At 43.9% G+C, this 18,048-nt stretch overlaps 1 protein-coding gene across 1 annotated transcript in view; it reads left to right on the top strand.

The window, feature by feature from the left end:
• Positions 1 to 18,048, top strand: part of LOC124798746 (O-acyltransferase like protein-like) — a 188,073-nt gene that overhangs the window by 144,439 nt on the left and 25,586 nt on the right. Inside the window, exon 8 of the mRNA XM_047262274.1 lies at positions 16,986 to 17,181. Coding sequence (XP_047118230.1) covers positions 16,986 to 17,181 — 196 coding nt within the window. The remainder of the gene's footprint in view (positions 1 to 16,985; positions 17,182 to 18,048) is intronic.

Genomic DNA, 18,048 nt, shown 5'->3' with positions numbered 1-18,048 from the left:
CTCTTCCACGCGGCACCAGTTACGTGCCTGTGTGGGTAATGGGATCTTTAGCACTACTGATGAAGACACTGAAACCTCGAGAGTAACTTTTCTATTTTTACTGGAAATGAGCTATATTCCGGCCAGGGCAGACGAGGAGGAGGGAGGTGGACAAGTAGTCAGTGGTTACAAAAGCTGGTGCATCTCCGTACATAAAAGGCGGTGTCCTCACCGACTGACTGACTCATCATCGCTCTGCCTAGGCTGCTAAGAATGGAAAATTGAAATTTAAAGAGTATGCAGGTCATATACTGTAGACGTCGCTTAAGAAACGATTTTTCGAAATTCCAACCTTAAGGGTCTGAAATAGAGGATGAATGGTTTTTTTTAAAAATGTCGCCGTCAAGGCAATTTTGAAGCTAGGCCTGCGAAAATTTGTATTTGGTTTCTCCGTCAGAAATAAACACGTGACTCAGCATTTTTGGAAATTTAATCCTATGGGGTTGAAAGAGTGTGTTAAAGCTTTTTTTGAAAATACATCGTTGTTAAAGAACTACTAAAGTGTTTTTAAAGCTACGTCTACGGACATTGGTATTTGACTTCTCGGTTTCAAATATAAGAAATACGTAGTCCATTAAATTTCGGACATGCAGCCGCGCAAGTAAAATTTCTTCCACTGAAAAAGACGGCTGCCTTCCATTTTTGGATGTTGTCGTTCGCCGTATAAAGTTGATGGCACGTAGGACATGCCGTATAATGGTTCAAATGGCTCTGAGCACTATGGGACTTAACTGCTGAGGTCATCAGTCCCCTAGAACTTAGAACTACTTAAACCTAACTAACCTAAGGACATCACACATATCTATTCCCGAGGCAGCATTCGAACCTGCGACCGCAGCGGTCACGCGGTTCCAGACTGTAGCGCCTAGAACCGCTCGGCCACGACGGCCGGCAGACCATAGGTGACCTTAAGACCTTAGTGCATAGGACGTACTGTATATCCGATAAGTATAATTTGCAAGAAGAGCTCTCGCACCTCAAGAGCATTTTTAAAGCGAATGGATTTTCTCCGCAAGAAATTCGTAAAAATTCGTAAAACCCAGAATGCGGGTATATGATGGGGAGGAAGATAGTAATTCTTTCAGATCAAGTGCGTGTCTGCTGTATGTGGGTGCTCTTTCCTCGAAGATAGGCCATATTCTCGAGAAGCACTGAAGGTGATATTCCGGCCTCCCACGAAGATTGCAACTTTACTCTGTAAAGGACGATTCATAGTTTCGTAAAGGGGCTGTGCATTAGATTCCTTGCGGAAATTGTGAGAAGTGATAGATAGGTCAAACAACACTCACCGTTCATGAGACCTGTGTGGAACAACGAAGATACACATGCTTATCACAGCCAGACAAGTCAGCTGTGGCCGAACATTGTATTGACAGAGGGCGTTCCATGAGCTACAGTGATGTGAAGATTTTAACATCCACCTCTTACTTTTGGGATTCTGTCTTCAGGGAAGCTATAGATATTATATTAGCTAATAATTTAATAAATATAGATAATTGTTTTAGTTTGGACGAAGCATGGAATCCGACTCCTGGTTTAATTAAACTGCAGAGAAGTCGTCATGGTGTCACCACCGCCAAACATATTAATCCTCTATTGACCATTAAAATTGCTACACCACGAAGATGACGTGCTACAAACGCGAAATTAACCCGACAGGAAGAAGATGCTGTGATACGCAAATGATTAGCTTTTCAGAGCATTCACACAAGGTTGGCACCGGTGGCGACCCTACAACGTGCTGACCTGAGGAAAGTTTCCAACCGATTTCCCATACACAAACAGCAGTTGACCGGCATTGCCTGGTGAAACGTTGTTGTGATGCCTAGTGTAAGGAGGAGAAATGCGTACCATCTCGTTTCCGACTGTGCTGAAGGTCGGATTGTAGCCTATCGCGATTGCGGTTTATTGTATCGCGACATTGCTGCTCGCGTTGGTCGAGATCCAATGACTGTTAGCAGAATGTGGAATCAGTGAGCTCAGGAAGGTAATACGGAACGCCGTGCTGGATCCCAACGGCCTCGTATCACTAGCAGTCGAGATGACAGGCATCTTATCCGCATGGCTGTAACGGATCGTTCAGCCACGTCTCGATCCCTGAATCAACAGATGGGGACGTTTGCAAAACAACAACCATCTGCACGAACAGTTTGACGACGTTTGCAGCAGCATGGACTATCACTCGGAGACCATGGCTGCGGTTATCCTTGACGCTGCAATACAGACAGGAGCGCCTGCGATGGTGTACTCAACGACGAACCTGGGTGCACGAATGGCAAAAAGTCATTTTTTCGGATGAATCCAGGTTCTGTTTACAGCATCATGATGGTCGCATCCGTGTTTGGCGACATCGCGGTGAACGCACATTGGAAGCGCGTATTCGCCATCGCCATACTGGCGTATCACCCGGCGTGATGGTATGGGGTGCCATTGGTTACACGTCTCGGTCACCTCTTGTTCGCATTGACGGCACTTTGAACAGTGGACGTTACACTTCAGATGTTTTACGACCCGTGGCTCTACTCTTCATTCGATCCTTGCGAAACCCTACATTTCAGCAGGATAATGCACGACCGCATGTTGCAGGTCCTGTACGGGCCTTTCTGGATACAGAAAATGTTCGACTGCTTTCCTGGCCAGCACATTCTCCAGATCTCTCACCAATTGAAAACGTCTGGTCAATGGTGGCCGAGCAACTGGCTCGTCACAATACGCCAGTCACTACTCTTGATGAACTGTGGTATCGTGTTGAAGCGGCATGGGCATCTACACGTGTACACGCCATTGAAGCTCTGTTTGACTCAATGCCCAGACGTATCATAGCCGTTATTACGGCCAGAGATGGTTGTTCTGGGTACTGATTTCTCAGGATCTATGCACCCAAATTGCGTGAAAATGTAATCAAATTTCAGTTCTAGTGTAATATATTTGTCCAATGAATAGCCGTTTATCATCGAATGTCTGTACACCTTCGCCACAGGCGACGCATACGTAAGCGTATCTCTTCGCCGCCGACCAGCGTCTGTGACCCGCATACGCAGTACCACTCCGTGGAGCATATAAGGCTGCGCTTGGCACCTTGTCGTCAGCCTTACGACCCACTCTGTGGATGGCTGGATGATACGCGGCCTAAATATCAGTGGAAGAAATTTTATTTGCTTGGCTGCATGCCCGAAAATTAACGGACTATTCATTACGCACCGAGAAGTTGAAAATGCACAACGAAATTCGTGTTTTAGTGTTTTTGAAAATTGAACCCTTAAGGGGGTGAAATAGAGGATGAGATTTTTTATGAAAATATTTTATTATGAAAGCATTTTTAAAGTTAAATTTATGAATTTTTATGTTTGGCTTCTCAAATAGAAATGAAAAATACGTTTTTTACTGTTTTTGGAAATTCAACCCCTACGGGGGTGAAATGGGGATGAAAGTTTTTATGGAAATATTTCAGTGTGCAAGTTTTTGAAGCTAAATCTATCAATTTTGTATTTGGCCTCTCTGTTAGAAGTAAAACATACGCACGTCACTGTTTTTGGAAATTCAACCCCTAAGAGGGTGAAATGGCGTCAGACTGGTTCACTAACTCATCATCCCCCAGTCCTAACCGCTAAGTTAGTTAGGGGAGGGTGTGGGTCTTATACTGTAGGCATCGTTTAAGATGGGATTGTTCGGAATTCCACTCCTACGGAGGCGAAATAGGGGATGAAAGGCTTTTTGAAAGTATGTCGCTATTAAGGGAATTTTGAAGCTAGAGCTACGAAAACTGGTGTCAGGTTTCTCAGCCAGAGAATTAAATAATACGTGTTTCAGTATTTTCGGAGATTCGACCACTAAGGGAGCAAAATAGTGGGTCAAAGTTTTATGAAAATAAATAATTACTAATGAGCTAGGATTTTTAAGGCTACATCTATGACAATTGTTATTTGACTTCTCGGTTAGAAATAAAGAAATACGTGTTTCAGTGTGTCTGAAGGGAGTGCAATAGGGGATGAAAATTTAAAAAAAAACGTTTCGTAACATTAAAAAAATTTTAAAGCTATATTTATGAAAATTGGTCTTTCACTCCTCGGTCAGATATAAAGAAATATTTATTAGGGCATGAAAGTTGCTACGGAAATATCTCCACAATAACGAAAACTTTTTACTTCAGCTACCAGAATCGCTTCTTGGTCAAAAGTACATTCGGAAAAGACCATGGTTATATGGCTTCAATTAGCGTGAAAAAGGTGTTGTAAATTTGTGAACAACATAAAAATTCGATTAAATAAAAACAAAAAAGAAAAATCTCTGCAACTCATACAGTCTACGCGAGCGAAGCTAGTCATGCTACATGTTGCTAAATTTTCAGATAACTGCAGAAAAAAGTCTCGCAACTGGAGACCTACATTTTACAGTAGCATATCGAAATTTTTATTCAATAGCAAAGACAAACTGCAACCCTTCGTGCAAACAGATGTGTGTAAAGTCACATGCAAGCATTCTGAAAAATATACACTCCTGGAAATTGAAATAAGAACACCGTGAATTCATTGTCCCAGGAAGGGGAAACTTTATTGACACATTCCTGGGGTCAGATACATCACATGATCACACTGACAAAACCACAGGCACATAGACACAGGCAACAGAGCATGCACAATGTCGGCACTAGTACAGTGTATATCCACCTTTCGCAGCAATGCAGGCTGCTATTCTCCCATGGAGACGATCGTAGAGATGCTGGATGTAGTCCTGTGGAACGGCTTGCCATGCCATTTCCACCTGGCGCCTCAGTTGGACCAGCGTTCGTGCTGGACGTGCAGACCGCGTGAGACGACGCTTCATCCAGTCCCAAACATGCTCAATGGGGGACAGATCCGGAGATCTTGCTGGCCAGGGTAGTTGACTTACACCTTCTAGAGCACGTTGGGTGGCACGGGATACATGCGGACGTGCATTGTCCTGTTGGAACAGCAAGTTCCCTTGCCGGTCTAGGAATGGTAGAACGATGGGTTCGATGACGGTTTGGATGTACCGTGCACTATTCAGTGTCCCCTCGACGATCACCAGTGGTGTACGGCCAGTGTAGGAGATCGTTCCCCACACCATGATGCCGGGTGTTGGCCCTGTGTGCCTCGGTCGTATGCAGTCCTGATTGTGGCGCTCACCTGCACGGCGCCAAACACGCATACGACCATCATTGGCACCAAGGCAGAAGCGACTCTCATCGCTGAAGACGACACGTCTCCATTCGTCCCTCCATTCACGCCTGTCGCGACACCACTGGAGGCGGGCTGCACGATGTTGGGGCGTGAGCGGAAGACGGCCTAACGGTGTGCGGGACCGTAGCCCAGCTTCATGGAGACGGTTGCGAATGGTCCTCGCCGATACCCCAGGAGCAACAGTGTCCCTAATTTGCTGGGAAGTGGCGGTGCGGTCCCCTACGGCACTGCGTAGGATCCTACGGTCTTGGCGTGCATCCGTGCGTCGCTGCGGTCCGGTCCCAGGTCGACGGGCACGTGCACCTTCCGCCGACCACTGGCGACAACATCGATGTACTGTGGAGACCTCACGCCCCACGTGTTGAGCAATTCGGCGGTACGTCCACCCGGCCTCCCGCATGCCCACTATACGCCCTCGCTCAAAGTCCGTCAACAGCACATACGGTTCACGTCCACGCTGTCGCGGCATGCTACCAGTGTTAAAGACTACGATGGAGCTCCGTATGCCACGGCAAACTGGCTGACACTGACGGCGGCGGTGCACAAATGCTGCGCAGCTAGCGCCATTCGACGGCCAACACCGCGGTTCCTGGTGTGTCCGCTGTGCCGTGCGTGTGATCATTGCTTGTACAGCCCTCTCGTAGTGTCCGGAGCAAGTATGGTGGGTCTGACACACCGGTGTCAATGTGTTCTTTTTTCCATTTCCAGGAGTGTACATTCATCAGTGAGGCTGGGCTGTGGCAGTTAGGTTACCGAAACATCAGAGAAGCTGGGGATTAAGAAAGGAGGACTCAGCCTTTGCCGATCATCTAACAGAAAACTACTCATGTGACATAGAATGTGCTATTTCTATTTAATATCGGTTTGCAGCACTACTCCTACGCCACAGCATCATCAGCAAACAGTCGTAGATTGTTGCTGACCGTATCGGTCAGGTATGACGCTGGAAGACGTATGCTTCGCGCATCGATCTTTTTAGAGAGGCGCTATGTGTGAAATGACAGGAGGGCTGAAGTATAAAGTACACTACTGGTCGTCAAACTGCCCACCAAAAATAAAAACAAAGTACATTTATTTTTAAAAAAAATTGCTCCAGAAGCTGGACCATTACAGAATACGGACAGTATCTCACAATTGGTTCACGTCTTACTTTAATAACAGACAACGAAAGGTCATTATTCACAGTATTAAGAATGGTTGTGATGTGGGGTCTGAGTGGGGTACAGTCAAATGGGGGGTGCCAGAGGGATCAGTGTTGGGGCCTCTACTGTTCCTTATTTATAGAAATGATATGCCCTCTAGTATTACGGGTAATTCTAAAATATTTCTGTTTGCTGATGGCACTAGCTTGGTAGTAATGTATGTTGTGTGCAACATAGGCTCTGTTTCAAATAGTGCAGTTCATGACATAAGTTCATGGCTTGTAGAAAATGAACTAACGCTAAATCACATTAAGTTTCTAACACACAATTCAACAAAACTCAACGTTTTAATTTCACAGGATGAGTATATGATTAGTTAAACTGAACAGTTCCAATTTCTAGGTGTTCAGATAGATAATAAACTGTGGTGGAAAGTCCATGTTCATGGTCTTGTTCAAAGACTTAATGCTGCCATTTTTACTATTCGAACGGTATCTGAAGTAAATAATCGTTCGACACGAAAATTATTCTACTTTGCTTATTTCCATTCCCATTGTAAACGATATATTTGGTTCAGAAACTGGCAGTTCGGGTAGTAAGTGGTGTAAGTTCGCGAACCTCTTGTCGACCCCTGTTCACTAGTCTGCGTACCTGACGCTACCCTCTCAATATATATATCCTTTACTGTTGTTTCTTCTTAACAATATCAGCTTATTCCCAAGAATTAGCAGCTTTCACTCAGTTAATACTCGGCAGAAATCCAATCTGCATTTGAATAGCACTCCCTTAATTCTTGTGCAGAAAGGTGTGCAGTATCTGCTGCATCCGTTTGCAGTAAGCTATCACAAGAATTCAAAAATCTTAGGAGTAAGCCACGCAGCTTAAAATCTATACTGAAGCGATCCATCGTGGGTCACGCCTTCTATTCTGTTGAGGAATTCCTTGAAAAATTAAGCTGATTCATGTGTTATATTGTTGCTTGCGTTTACTGAAACCTATGGCTTGACTTTTTTGGGTTCATAAACATTTTATTTCATTTGTTATTACTTTTATGTTGTGATTACATGTACTGACACGTTCCATGACCTTGAAGATTTGCTTCTCAATTTGGTCCTGCGGAACTAGACGTGTAAATAAATAATTAAAAAACAGGTAAAAATTCTGAGACACAGTCTCCTCTCCTTTCGATCTGACACTGTGATCGTAGACCAGTTTTGGCCTTAATTCAAAAAAATAGAATCGACGCTAATTGAGAGATATATACCAAATAAAATAATAAGAGATGATACACATAACGGATCATAATACTGTTGCAGAAGCGTGCCAATTTAATAGAACGCAAAATTTTCAAGATTGGAGAAGCTATACAGAAGCTTGAAATTTAGTGCTAACTTCAATGCAAGATGCGTTTAATAGTTTCCACAGCGAAACTTCGTTCCCAAATCTGTGAGAAAACCCAAAGAGATTCTGGTCATATGTAAAGTACATCAGTGGCAGGACGCAATCAATACCTTCACTGTCCGATAACAACGGTGATGTCACTGATGACTGTGCCACTAAAACAGACTTACTAAACACAATTTTCCGAAATTCGTTCACAAAAGATGATGAAGTAGATACAGGGTGTACATAAAGTCCGGAAACACTTTCAGTTATTTATTGCACAAGAACTAAACATTGTACAGGTATAATACACATGTCATTTTGGAGAGAAACCCTGAAAGTTATTTTTCACATATAGCACCACAGCGTAGTTGGGTAATTTGCCTATAGTCTGCGCCAGTCGCAAACATGACGAGTTCAGGGGCGGAGCGAGCTTTCTATGTGTTGGAGTTCGTGAAATGGCCTCCCCGATCACCAGATCTCATTCCGTGTGACATTTTTCTGTGGGGACACATTAAAGATCTGGTGTATGTACCGCCTCTACCACAAAGCACCGAAAGAGAATACAGGAAGTGACTGCCACAGTCGACCATGCCATGCTGGGACGGGTATGGCAAGAATTCGATTACCGTACTGACGTCTGCCGGGTCACTCATGGTTCGCATATTGAATGTTTGTAAAAAAAAAAAAAAATCTCAGTTTTTCTTCAAAATTCAATATGTATTGGGACGTTATTTCTATTTTGAACTGCATTTTCCTTAACCTCTAATATAAAGGGAGTCACCATTCAGTGACCATTTCATTTCAACGTATTTATTTGAGCATCATAGATAAATCATTAAGAGAATTACAATCATAAATCAGATAATTTCTTTAAGAAACGCCATTCAGGCAAACTTTACAAACTGCTTGTTATATAAAACCACAAATGAATTAATATCTTTAAAAACATCTTAAAAAACCGCCACTCGGGCCAAGTAAATCATTTAAAATAGATAAATTATTAAGAGAATTACAATCATAAATCAGATAATTTCTTTAAGAAACGCCATTCAGGCAAACTTTACAAACTGCTTGTTATATAAAACCACAAATGAATTAATATCTTTAAAAACATCTTAAAAACCACCACTCAGGCCAAGTAAATCATTTAAAATAAACTTTGCACCAAATAACCAAGAAATCAATTATTATTTCCACATAGATTGAAAACCGCCTCTCCCGGACGAGATATTACCAAACAACTTTACAAGGTTATAGACACTTTGATCAATAATAACCCAGTTATTCATCATCATCATTTAAGACTGATTATGCCTTTCAGCGTTCAGTCTGGAGCAAAGTCCCCCTTATAAAATTCCTCATCGTGGAAACCCACCTTCCGTTGTTCCCATCTACTAGTACCTGCAATCATCCAAGCTACTTTCATATCCGTAACCTCAATCTTACTGATAAGGTAATCTGAATCCACCCAGTTTAACATTTTAATGTTCGGATAATAAGTTGCCGCCTCTTTAATCTAAGAATAGATGATCGATGCAGCTAACCGCTATCTCTGTGTAATGTCTTGTCTGTATAGACGTGTATCTGTTGTCTTTAAGATCCCTTCACCTTCACACATAAGTCTATACAGTAAAGTAAGGCCCTCCCAGTTCTTGACTGATCCGTGATAAGACAGGCGAAAGACTAATGGAGGATTATTAGTATTATCTCTATTTTCATTCGCTCTCTCTCTTTCTCTCCTTTATCTATGTATAGTTTTTAATATAAGATTTCATTACGTGATATAGTGATAAAAAGAATCAGCCAAATAGAATCTTTGGTGGAGTCCTTCGTCTTGGTAATCAGCGGCTGGCTTGCTGTAAGAGATCTTTACATTTATTATTACTGTTAAACACTGCAGTCAGTCGTGGTAGAGGGTATTTACTGTGTGGACATTACACCAGCTTTCGCTCCCATACAACAAAGTTGGTCGAAAGATTGAACGGTGCACAGATAACTTAGGCTTGGTACTGACTTCCTTCTTGCAGAAGAGAGTAGATCGTAGCTGAGCGCTCACTGCATTAGCTTTGCTACACCTCGCTTCCAGTTATCCTGTGAGAATATGCATCCTAAGTACTTGAAACCGTCCACCTGTTCTAACTTTGTTCCTCCTATTTGGCACTCAATACGTTTACATCTCTTTCCCACTGACATTACTTTCGTTTTGGAGATGCTAATCTTCATACCATAGTCCTTACATTTCTGATCTAGCTCTGAAATATTACTCTGCAAACTTTCAATCGAATCTGCCATCACAACTAAGTCATCCGCATATGCGATGCTGCTTATTTTGTGTTCACATATCTTAATCTCACCCAACCAGTCTATTATTTTCAACATGTGATCCATAAATAATATGAACAACAGTATAGACAGGTTGCAGCCTTGTCTTACCCCTGAAACTACTCTGAACCATGAACTCAATTTACCGTCAACTCTAACTGCTGCCTGACTATCTATGTAAAGACCTTTAATTGCTTGCAAAAGTTTGCCTACTATTCCATAATCTCGTAGAACAGACAATAACTTCCTCATAGGAACCCGGTCATATGCCTTTTCTAGATCTATAAAGCATAGATACAGTTCCCTGTTCCACTCGCAACACTTCTCCATTATTTGCCGTTAGCCAGAGATCTGGTCCTGACAACCTCTAAGAGGCCTAAACCCACACTGATTTTCATCCAATTTGTGGTTCATGGTGTGGGTTCCTGTAGTCATGTCCTAGTTCATGAACCACGGGCAATGTATGAGTGGCCAAGTAAGTGGTCCTGACAGTCAGGATACCAGTTGCTTTGGAATAAGGCCGGGCATCTCGGACATATTCTGAGTCGTGGTCACCTTTGTGCTCAGACGGCAAAGACTGTCAAATCCACCGGTTAGTCCCTCAACCGCTAGGGGTAAAACTCAATGGGACCCGGGGAAAGTAATGCTACGAACCTGCTTCCCTGGTACTTTAAATATGATGCTGGCAACAATTAAACCCAGTTATTTCCTCGTCAAAATTGACATACGCCACTAAGGCTGTTTGCACAGCAATTTTAGAAAACGGTTTCAATTAAGACACTTTCTTCTAGAAATCAGTCAAAATTCTTAAGACAAATATTTAAAACATTTAACCCGGGCAACCTTGCAGAGCCACCACAAGTTTTAGATAACTGCAGCTTTTACAATAACTGAGGCCCGAGATTGTGAGGCCGCGACTTGGCCACGAACGGTGGAGACGACTGAGTACTTATCTTCGAATTAAGATGTGGACTCCGTTTGTACTTCCACCCCGTTCAGAACACCGAAATCGGAACCAAACAGCACACGCGAGCTCAGACGAAGTCCACCGCCCGTACGCCCGCTAGTAATTTAAAAGGGGAGGCTTTGCACTTCGGTGGCCCACTGCTTCCGATCTCTGAAACATAAATCAGAAGCGACAACAGGAAACCAAACAACCCTTCCTTCACCTTAATACTCAAACTTATACAGAAAACTAATTCGATACAATTGACAATAATAAAACTGATTTCATTCCTTTAAGCAGAACCACGTACACGAATGATGCAAACGTAAGTGGCTCATTGAAACCCAAGCATCACATGGAGCACATTATGTGGGCCTGTAAGGTGCCACACGGCAATCTTTAGACACGGAACATACATCGTTCGGTAAGGCTGCGCACACGTATCAATGTTTTAGACACTTGCAAGCTGAAGTAAGAACAATACTATTAAGAAGCGAAGCACACACTTAATAAGAGGCATGAAATATCACATCACAGTCCTTGCAACGCTTTGCTGCCTCAAGAGCAATCATCATTATATTTCAGTAATCGTTGGTAGGACTTGAATTACTCAACTTGTTGCCAGCTGCTGGATCGATGTGGCGAAGACACCAGACGCTGCTTAGTCCCATAGTGACAGCGTGTTCCTTCACGCAAGAGAGCACATGCATAGCTTCACGAGGCTGCCAAGAAGCCACAGCGCCGGCCCGCTGTCACTGACCCCAGTACGATCAAGCGCTAACTGCCGCCCGAACTCAGGCACACCGTGCTGGCTGTCGTCTCTCCAACGTCTCGCTAATACGCGCACTTCCGCGTACCGTGCCCAACATGTTCTCCCTTTCCACTCCCTACTGCCCGCTATATCCTGAGGCGGCCCAGGCTCCATAGACAAACTTCTGCCAGAGGGAATCGATAGTGTCTAACCATAGTAGCTCTGGCACCATTCCCACCACGGCTCATGTATGACATCTGGACAATTTTTATTTCTTGTGCAATAAATAACTGAAAAGTGTTTCCGGACTTTACGTACACTCTGTATTCCAGAATTCGAATCTAGAACAATTGCCAACGTGAGAACTTACAAGTAAATATCCTCGGTGTAGCGAAGCTGCTTAATTCACTTAATAAAGGCAAGGCCCCTGGTCCAGATTGTATACCAGACAGGTTCGTTTCAGTATAAGCTGATACAATACCTGCGTACTTAACAGCCATATAAAATCGCTTGCTCGCGGAAAGACCCGTACCTAAACACTGGAAAATTGCACCAAGTCACACCAATACCCAAGAAAGGAAAAGAGGAGTAATCCGCTGATGTACTGTCCAATATCACTAACATCGCTTTGCAGCAGATTTTTTGAACATATAATGTGTTCAAGTATTACGAATTGCCTCGAAGAAAACCATTTATTGACAAATGGTCAGCGCGGAATCAGAAAAAAAATCATTCTTGTGGAACAGAACTAGCTCTTTATTCTCACGAAGTAATGAGTGCTAGCGACTGAGGATGTCAAAATGACAGCATATTTTTAGATTGCCAGAAGCGACGTGTAATTAAATTACCTGTGTATGGAGTGTCGCTTCATTTGTCCGACTGGATTCGTGAGTTCCTGTCAGAAAGGTCGCAGTTCGTAGTAATCAGCTAGCATAACAGAAGTAATAGCTAACGTTCCCCAAGGAAGCGTTACAGGCCCTCTACTGTTCCTGATACACATAAACGAAATAGGAGACAATCTGAGTAGCCCTCGTTGATGACGCTGTCATTTATCGTCTTGTAAAGTGATCAGATGATCAAAACCAATTGTAAAATGATATAGACAAGATATCTGTATGGTGCGAAAGTGACAATTGACTCTAAATAATGAAAACTGTGAAGTCATCCACATGAGTATTAAAGGAATCCGCTAAATTTCGGTTACACGACAAATCACACACATCTAAAGTCTGTAAATTCAGCTAAATGCTTAGGGATTACAATTACGAATCAGAACACTTCGAAAGTGCAACAGATCTGCTAAAGACAATGCATACACCACGATTGTCCATCCTCTTCTGGAGTATTGCTGTGCGGTGTGGGATCTGCATCAGATGCGACTGACGGAGGACATCGAAAAAGTTCTACGAAGGGCAGCTCGTTTTGTATTTTCGCGAAATAGGGGAGAGAGCGCTACGGACATGATACGTGAATTTTAGTGGAAATCAATAAAACAAAGGGGCTTTCCGTTGTGGCAGGATCTTGGGAAATCTTAACCACCAACTTTCTCCTCCGGCTGCGAAAATGTTCTGTTGGCGCCACCTATGTAGGGAGAAATGATCATAGTGATACAAATAAATCATAAATCGTGTGGCCCGCGTTTCTCAGCCGTATTTTATAATAATGTACATTTAGTAACTCAGTCGAATTCGAAAAGTCAGCTAACGTTAAGAGCTTATTAAGGGTGTATATTTCGCACCGAGAACAAGCAAAAATAATTACAGACACAGCAATATTTTAAGGTGTGTTTATTCCTAATTGAAGCTTCTGAAGAAGACGACCTTTCGTATATCCGAAACAGGGAAGGAACAAATACTTGGCATTTGCTGCTGTAGGCTGTACCTGACACCTTCGTCGAATAAAAAATATACTGGAGGAATTATAGAAGGGGCGGGGAAAGTTGACCCGTCACCTCAGTGATGAAGCTGGGTGAAGGGGCGGATATATTTGTCGTTGCGGAATGAGGGGAATTGTTTCCTTGTTCGCCTTCCCGTGCTGACAAGCCAGTGGAGTGTGCGCCTCTTAGCGATCAGCTGCAATTGTATAAATTTCAAACGGAAGAATTACAGAGGCGGTCATCTCGAAATTCGGTACATGTTTATTTGAGGGACGGCCTATGAAATCAAATTACAACTGTTGTATTTTGTTGGTGCGTACGTTTGTATCGTTTTAATTTTGCATGTTGGTATTCCGATTGCTGTGGGTTTGTTTATCGATTTCCATTATTTATTAGTAGTTCATTGTTTCTCTTTGAGACATTTCGTCATTTGGAGGTAGCGAGTACAGTGGACGCTAGAAAATGGAATGGAAAGCGGAGAAATCGGAGCATTTGCGACATATTCTTCCTGAGTTCAGCAGCGGAGGCAGCCAGAAACATTTCCGACATTTGGGGATAATACTACTGGACAGAGTTGGCAAGAAAATGGTTTTCTCGTTTTAGGAGGATTTTTACATTAGTGACTCTCCATGTTCTGTAGGAGCTTCTGGGTTTGATGAAGATTGTTTAAATGCGCAATACGACAGTAAATGTCGCCTACATTATGCTAGACTGGCACAACACACTATACAGGAGTTGGGTTGGGAAGTCATTCCGCATCCACCTTATCCACCTGATATTCTGCTCTCAGATTTTGGCGTTTTCGCCTCTCTATCGCAAAAACCGCCAAGTAGCTTCCTTTGCGGATGAGAAATACGCTCCGAACATGGTTCGACGAGTTCTTCACCTCAAAACCACGTGATTTCTACAATCGAAAAGTCATCCCAGCGTTGGCAGACTGTTGTCAGTAGTAAAGGAGAACATAGTATTGATGAATAAAGTCTCTTTTACGTGTATTTGTTTTAAAGTTACGAGAAAACGCTACGAACTTAAGCACCAACGCAATAATACAACATACTGAGTATAAGAAACATGACTTTCGAAACGTTTAGAAAACATTTTTGATCGCTTCTCATATTACATGATTCAGAAAGGACTTTACATCTTTGAAATGACATAGAAATCTATTAAGCTAACTTACAAACTCGGTAGATGTGTTATCTTGTAGCGAATAGCTCGAAGTTTGATTCGCGTAGTGCATGAGTACCCCATTCCGCCACCAGGAATGCCAACGTAGTGGACAGTTAAAATGGCTACTTCCACTAATTCTGTACATGCTCGCCATGTGTTTTGGTTTCATGAAACGAACTCTGCATGATTAAGATGACGTAGACGGGATGGTTTACTACAAGAAAGAAGGTCCACCACTTAATTTCCTCACGCAAGTTCGATGTTTCCTAGATAATCGCTTCCCAGGTCGGTGGGCTATCCGTAAAGGGCCGATAGCATTGCCGCCTCTCTCCCCAGCCTGAACACCACTGGATTTTTTTTCTCTGGCGTTTTACGAAAGACTGTGTGTATGTTATTCCCCAACTCAAAAATTTAACTGACCTGAAAAATTGAATCTATGCTGCCGTTGCAAACGTTACACCCAATTTGCTGCAATGAATAAGGAGAAGAAATTGATTATCTGTGGCAAGTTAGTGTATCACAGATGGTAATCACATCGAACCAAAATGATACTTGACAGTTTTATGTGTAACTTGACAGTGTTTGCTACAAAATGACACATCTACCGATTCTTTAAGTTATATCAATAAATTTCTATACCATTCTAAATTTGTCATGTCCTTTTTAAATTATCCTGTATAAAGAATATTACTGTTATTAGTTAATCATCCGCTTACACAAACAACACAACTTATAGTTAGACAGTTATGGTTTCACAGCATTGTGGCCATTGTGGGTGCAGCAATCTGAAATCGAGAACAGTTGAGAAGAAGTGTTCTGAATGGTGTCGACTTAATCATGGGTACTTGGTGAGGAGGGGAGTGGGTACTTATTGTGCGCCTACTGTAGCTAGCTTATTGGGCGCTCATGATATACTAATTTCTATACATTACTAATTAAAAAGAAGACCGATACATTGCGAGCTGAGGTGCTGTGCCGCAATGTCAGGATCTGCTCTTGAGAAGAAAAGTTTGATGATCACTGTGTGGCATATTTAAAAAATGCAACGCCTGGAAGCAACCAGAACAGCAGCCGGAACAGATAAGTTTTCTAGAAAGTACTCAGAGCACAAAGGAGACGCCGGAGGAATGGCGTTGATTTGAGAGTTGTCCAGAAGTGCTCCATAGACTCACAAGGCATCACATGAGCTCACATGCCGAGCTGCGAGGCGTGGCAGTGCGTTGGCGGTGACCATAGAAGGTCATACACGAGGCCCAGGAGGGCGTGTCCAGAAGCACCAACGTGGAAGGAGCGGCGTGGACCGTGAAGGAGTTCAGTACAGACAGCTGTACAGGGGGGAAGTCTGTATAGTTCAATACCAGGGCCTGGACTTGTAGTATTCGCTCTCTGCTCACTCTCATACTTACCTGCATATGTACCTCCACGGGATTTTGTGATAAGGGGTAGTGTACTTTCATTCAAGTTGTAATGTCTAGTATCGCAAGGAAGCAGGGGAGAGGATGTTATGGGTGGCCAGTATCCTCTTTCTACAATACATATGCACATGTTTATAAGAATAGGAAACTTAACTTGAATAGAGTCCAAGTGTTGCGGTACAAGCTCATCACTAATAGTTTTCTTACAGACAATATTGGTAATTTTGCTATTAAAAACTTTAGTCTCGTTACTTGTCCCGCTGTAGTTCTAATCTGGTCGCTATGTACTGTTGTGGCCTGTGCCGTCAACTGAGTCACTCTGCGAATAAACTGACAGACGCCAACTGGATGAGTCAGTGGGACGGTCTGAATACATGTTATCGAGAGGATGTTGGCGGCATGTTACTTGTCAGTGTGTCTTTGGCCTCTCTCGTGAAAGGTGATCTTGATCCAGTGCCTACTTATCGATCTTCACGCATGATATTTGCCGACCGCTTTGCTGGCATAAGCTGTCCAATTCTTGCTCAGATGATCTGTTAAAAATTGTAGTTACTCAAGTCCCGCCTTTGTTAGATTATTTCCGAAACTTCCTGTTAGGCATCTCCACGTTAGACGACTTGGATGACCTTTTCCAGTCTCCACCTTCATAGAGCGTCTAGACCGCTCGCTGGATGCGACAACTCGAGCAGAGCAGACTCGTTTGCAGGGGCCGTGACGTGTCCTGTGTGTTCCTACAGACGGCGTCGCTGGTGTGCTGGGCGGCCAGCCTGGGGACGCTGGCGGCGGTGGTGCTGGGTCCGCGCCGCATGCTGTCGGCCGGTTTCCGGCTCGAGTCGGCGCTGCCCGAGGCGGTGGCCTACGCCGGGCTGCACGCCGCCGCCTGGGCGCTCGCCACCGCCTGGGTCGTCTTCGCCTGCCACACGCGGCGCGCCGGTACGTGCTGCCTACTCTGTCCGACTGAAACCCGGTTGCACTGGACAGCTTGCTGGCTGGACCGCTCCTGCCGCCAATATACCACTGGGTACTGTGCTGGTACAGTCGATTCCACTCGTGCTGCGCTGCGCAGTGCACTGTGTCTGCCACTCCTCGGTCAGCCGAAGTACACACATCAAAAAAACTTTTGCATCACCTCGGTTCCGGAACCTGTACAGAAAATTGGAATAGAGATCAACATAAATACACTCCTGGAAATTGAAATAAGAACACCGTGAATTCATTGTCCCAGGAAGGGGAAACTTTATTGACACATTCCTGGGGTCAGATACATCACATGATCACACTGACAGAACCACAGGCACATAGACACAGGCAACAGAGCATGCACAATGTCGGCACTAGTACAGTGTATATCCACCTTTCGCAGCAATGCAGGCTGCTATTCTCCCATGGAGACGATCGTAGAGATGCTGGATGTAGTCCTGTGGAACGGCTTGCCATGCCATTTCCACCTGGCGCCTCAGTTGGACCAGCGTTCGTGCTGGACGTGCAGACCGCGTGAGACGACGCTTCATCCAGTCCCAAACATGCTCAATGGGGGACAGATCCGGAGATCTTGCTGGCCAGGGTAGTTGACTTACACCTTCTAGAGCACGTTGGGTGGCACGGGATACATGCGGACGTGCATTGTCCTGTTGGAACAGCAAGTTCCCTTGCCGGTCTAGGAATGGTAGAACGATGGGTTCGATGACGGTTTGGATGTACCGTGCACTATTCAGTGTCCCCTCGACGATCACCAGTGGTGTACGGCCAGTGTAGGAGATCGCTCCCCACACCATGATGCCGGGTGTTGGCCCTGTGTGC

The sequence above is a fragment of the Schistocerca piceifrons genome, chromosome 5, assembly GCF_021461385.2.
Source record: "Schistocerca piceifrons isolate TAMUIC-IGC-003096 chromosome 5, iqSchPice1.1, whole genome shotgun sequence".
NCBI lineage: Eukaryota > Metazoa > Arthropoda > Insecta > Orthoptera > Acrididae > Schistocerca > Schistocerca piceifrons.
Note: the sequence above shows the minus strand (reverse complement) of the source record. Positions and strands in the feature narration are given on the sequence as shown.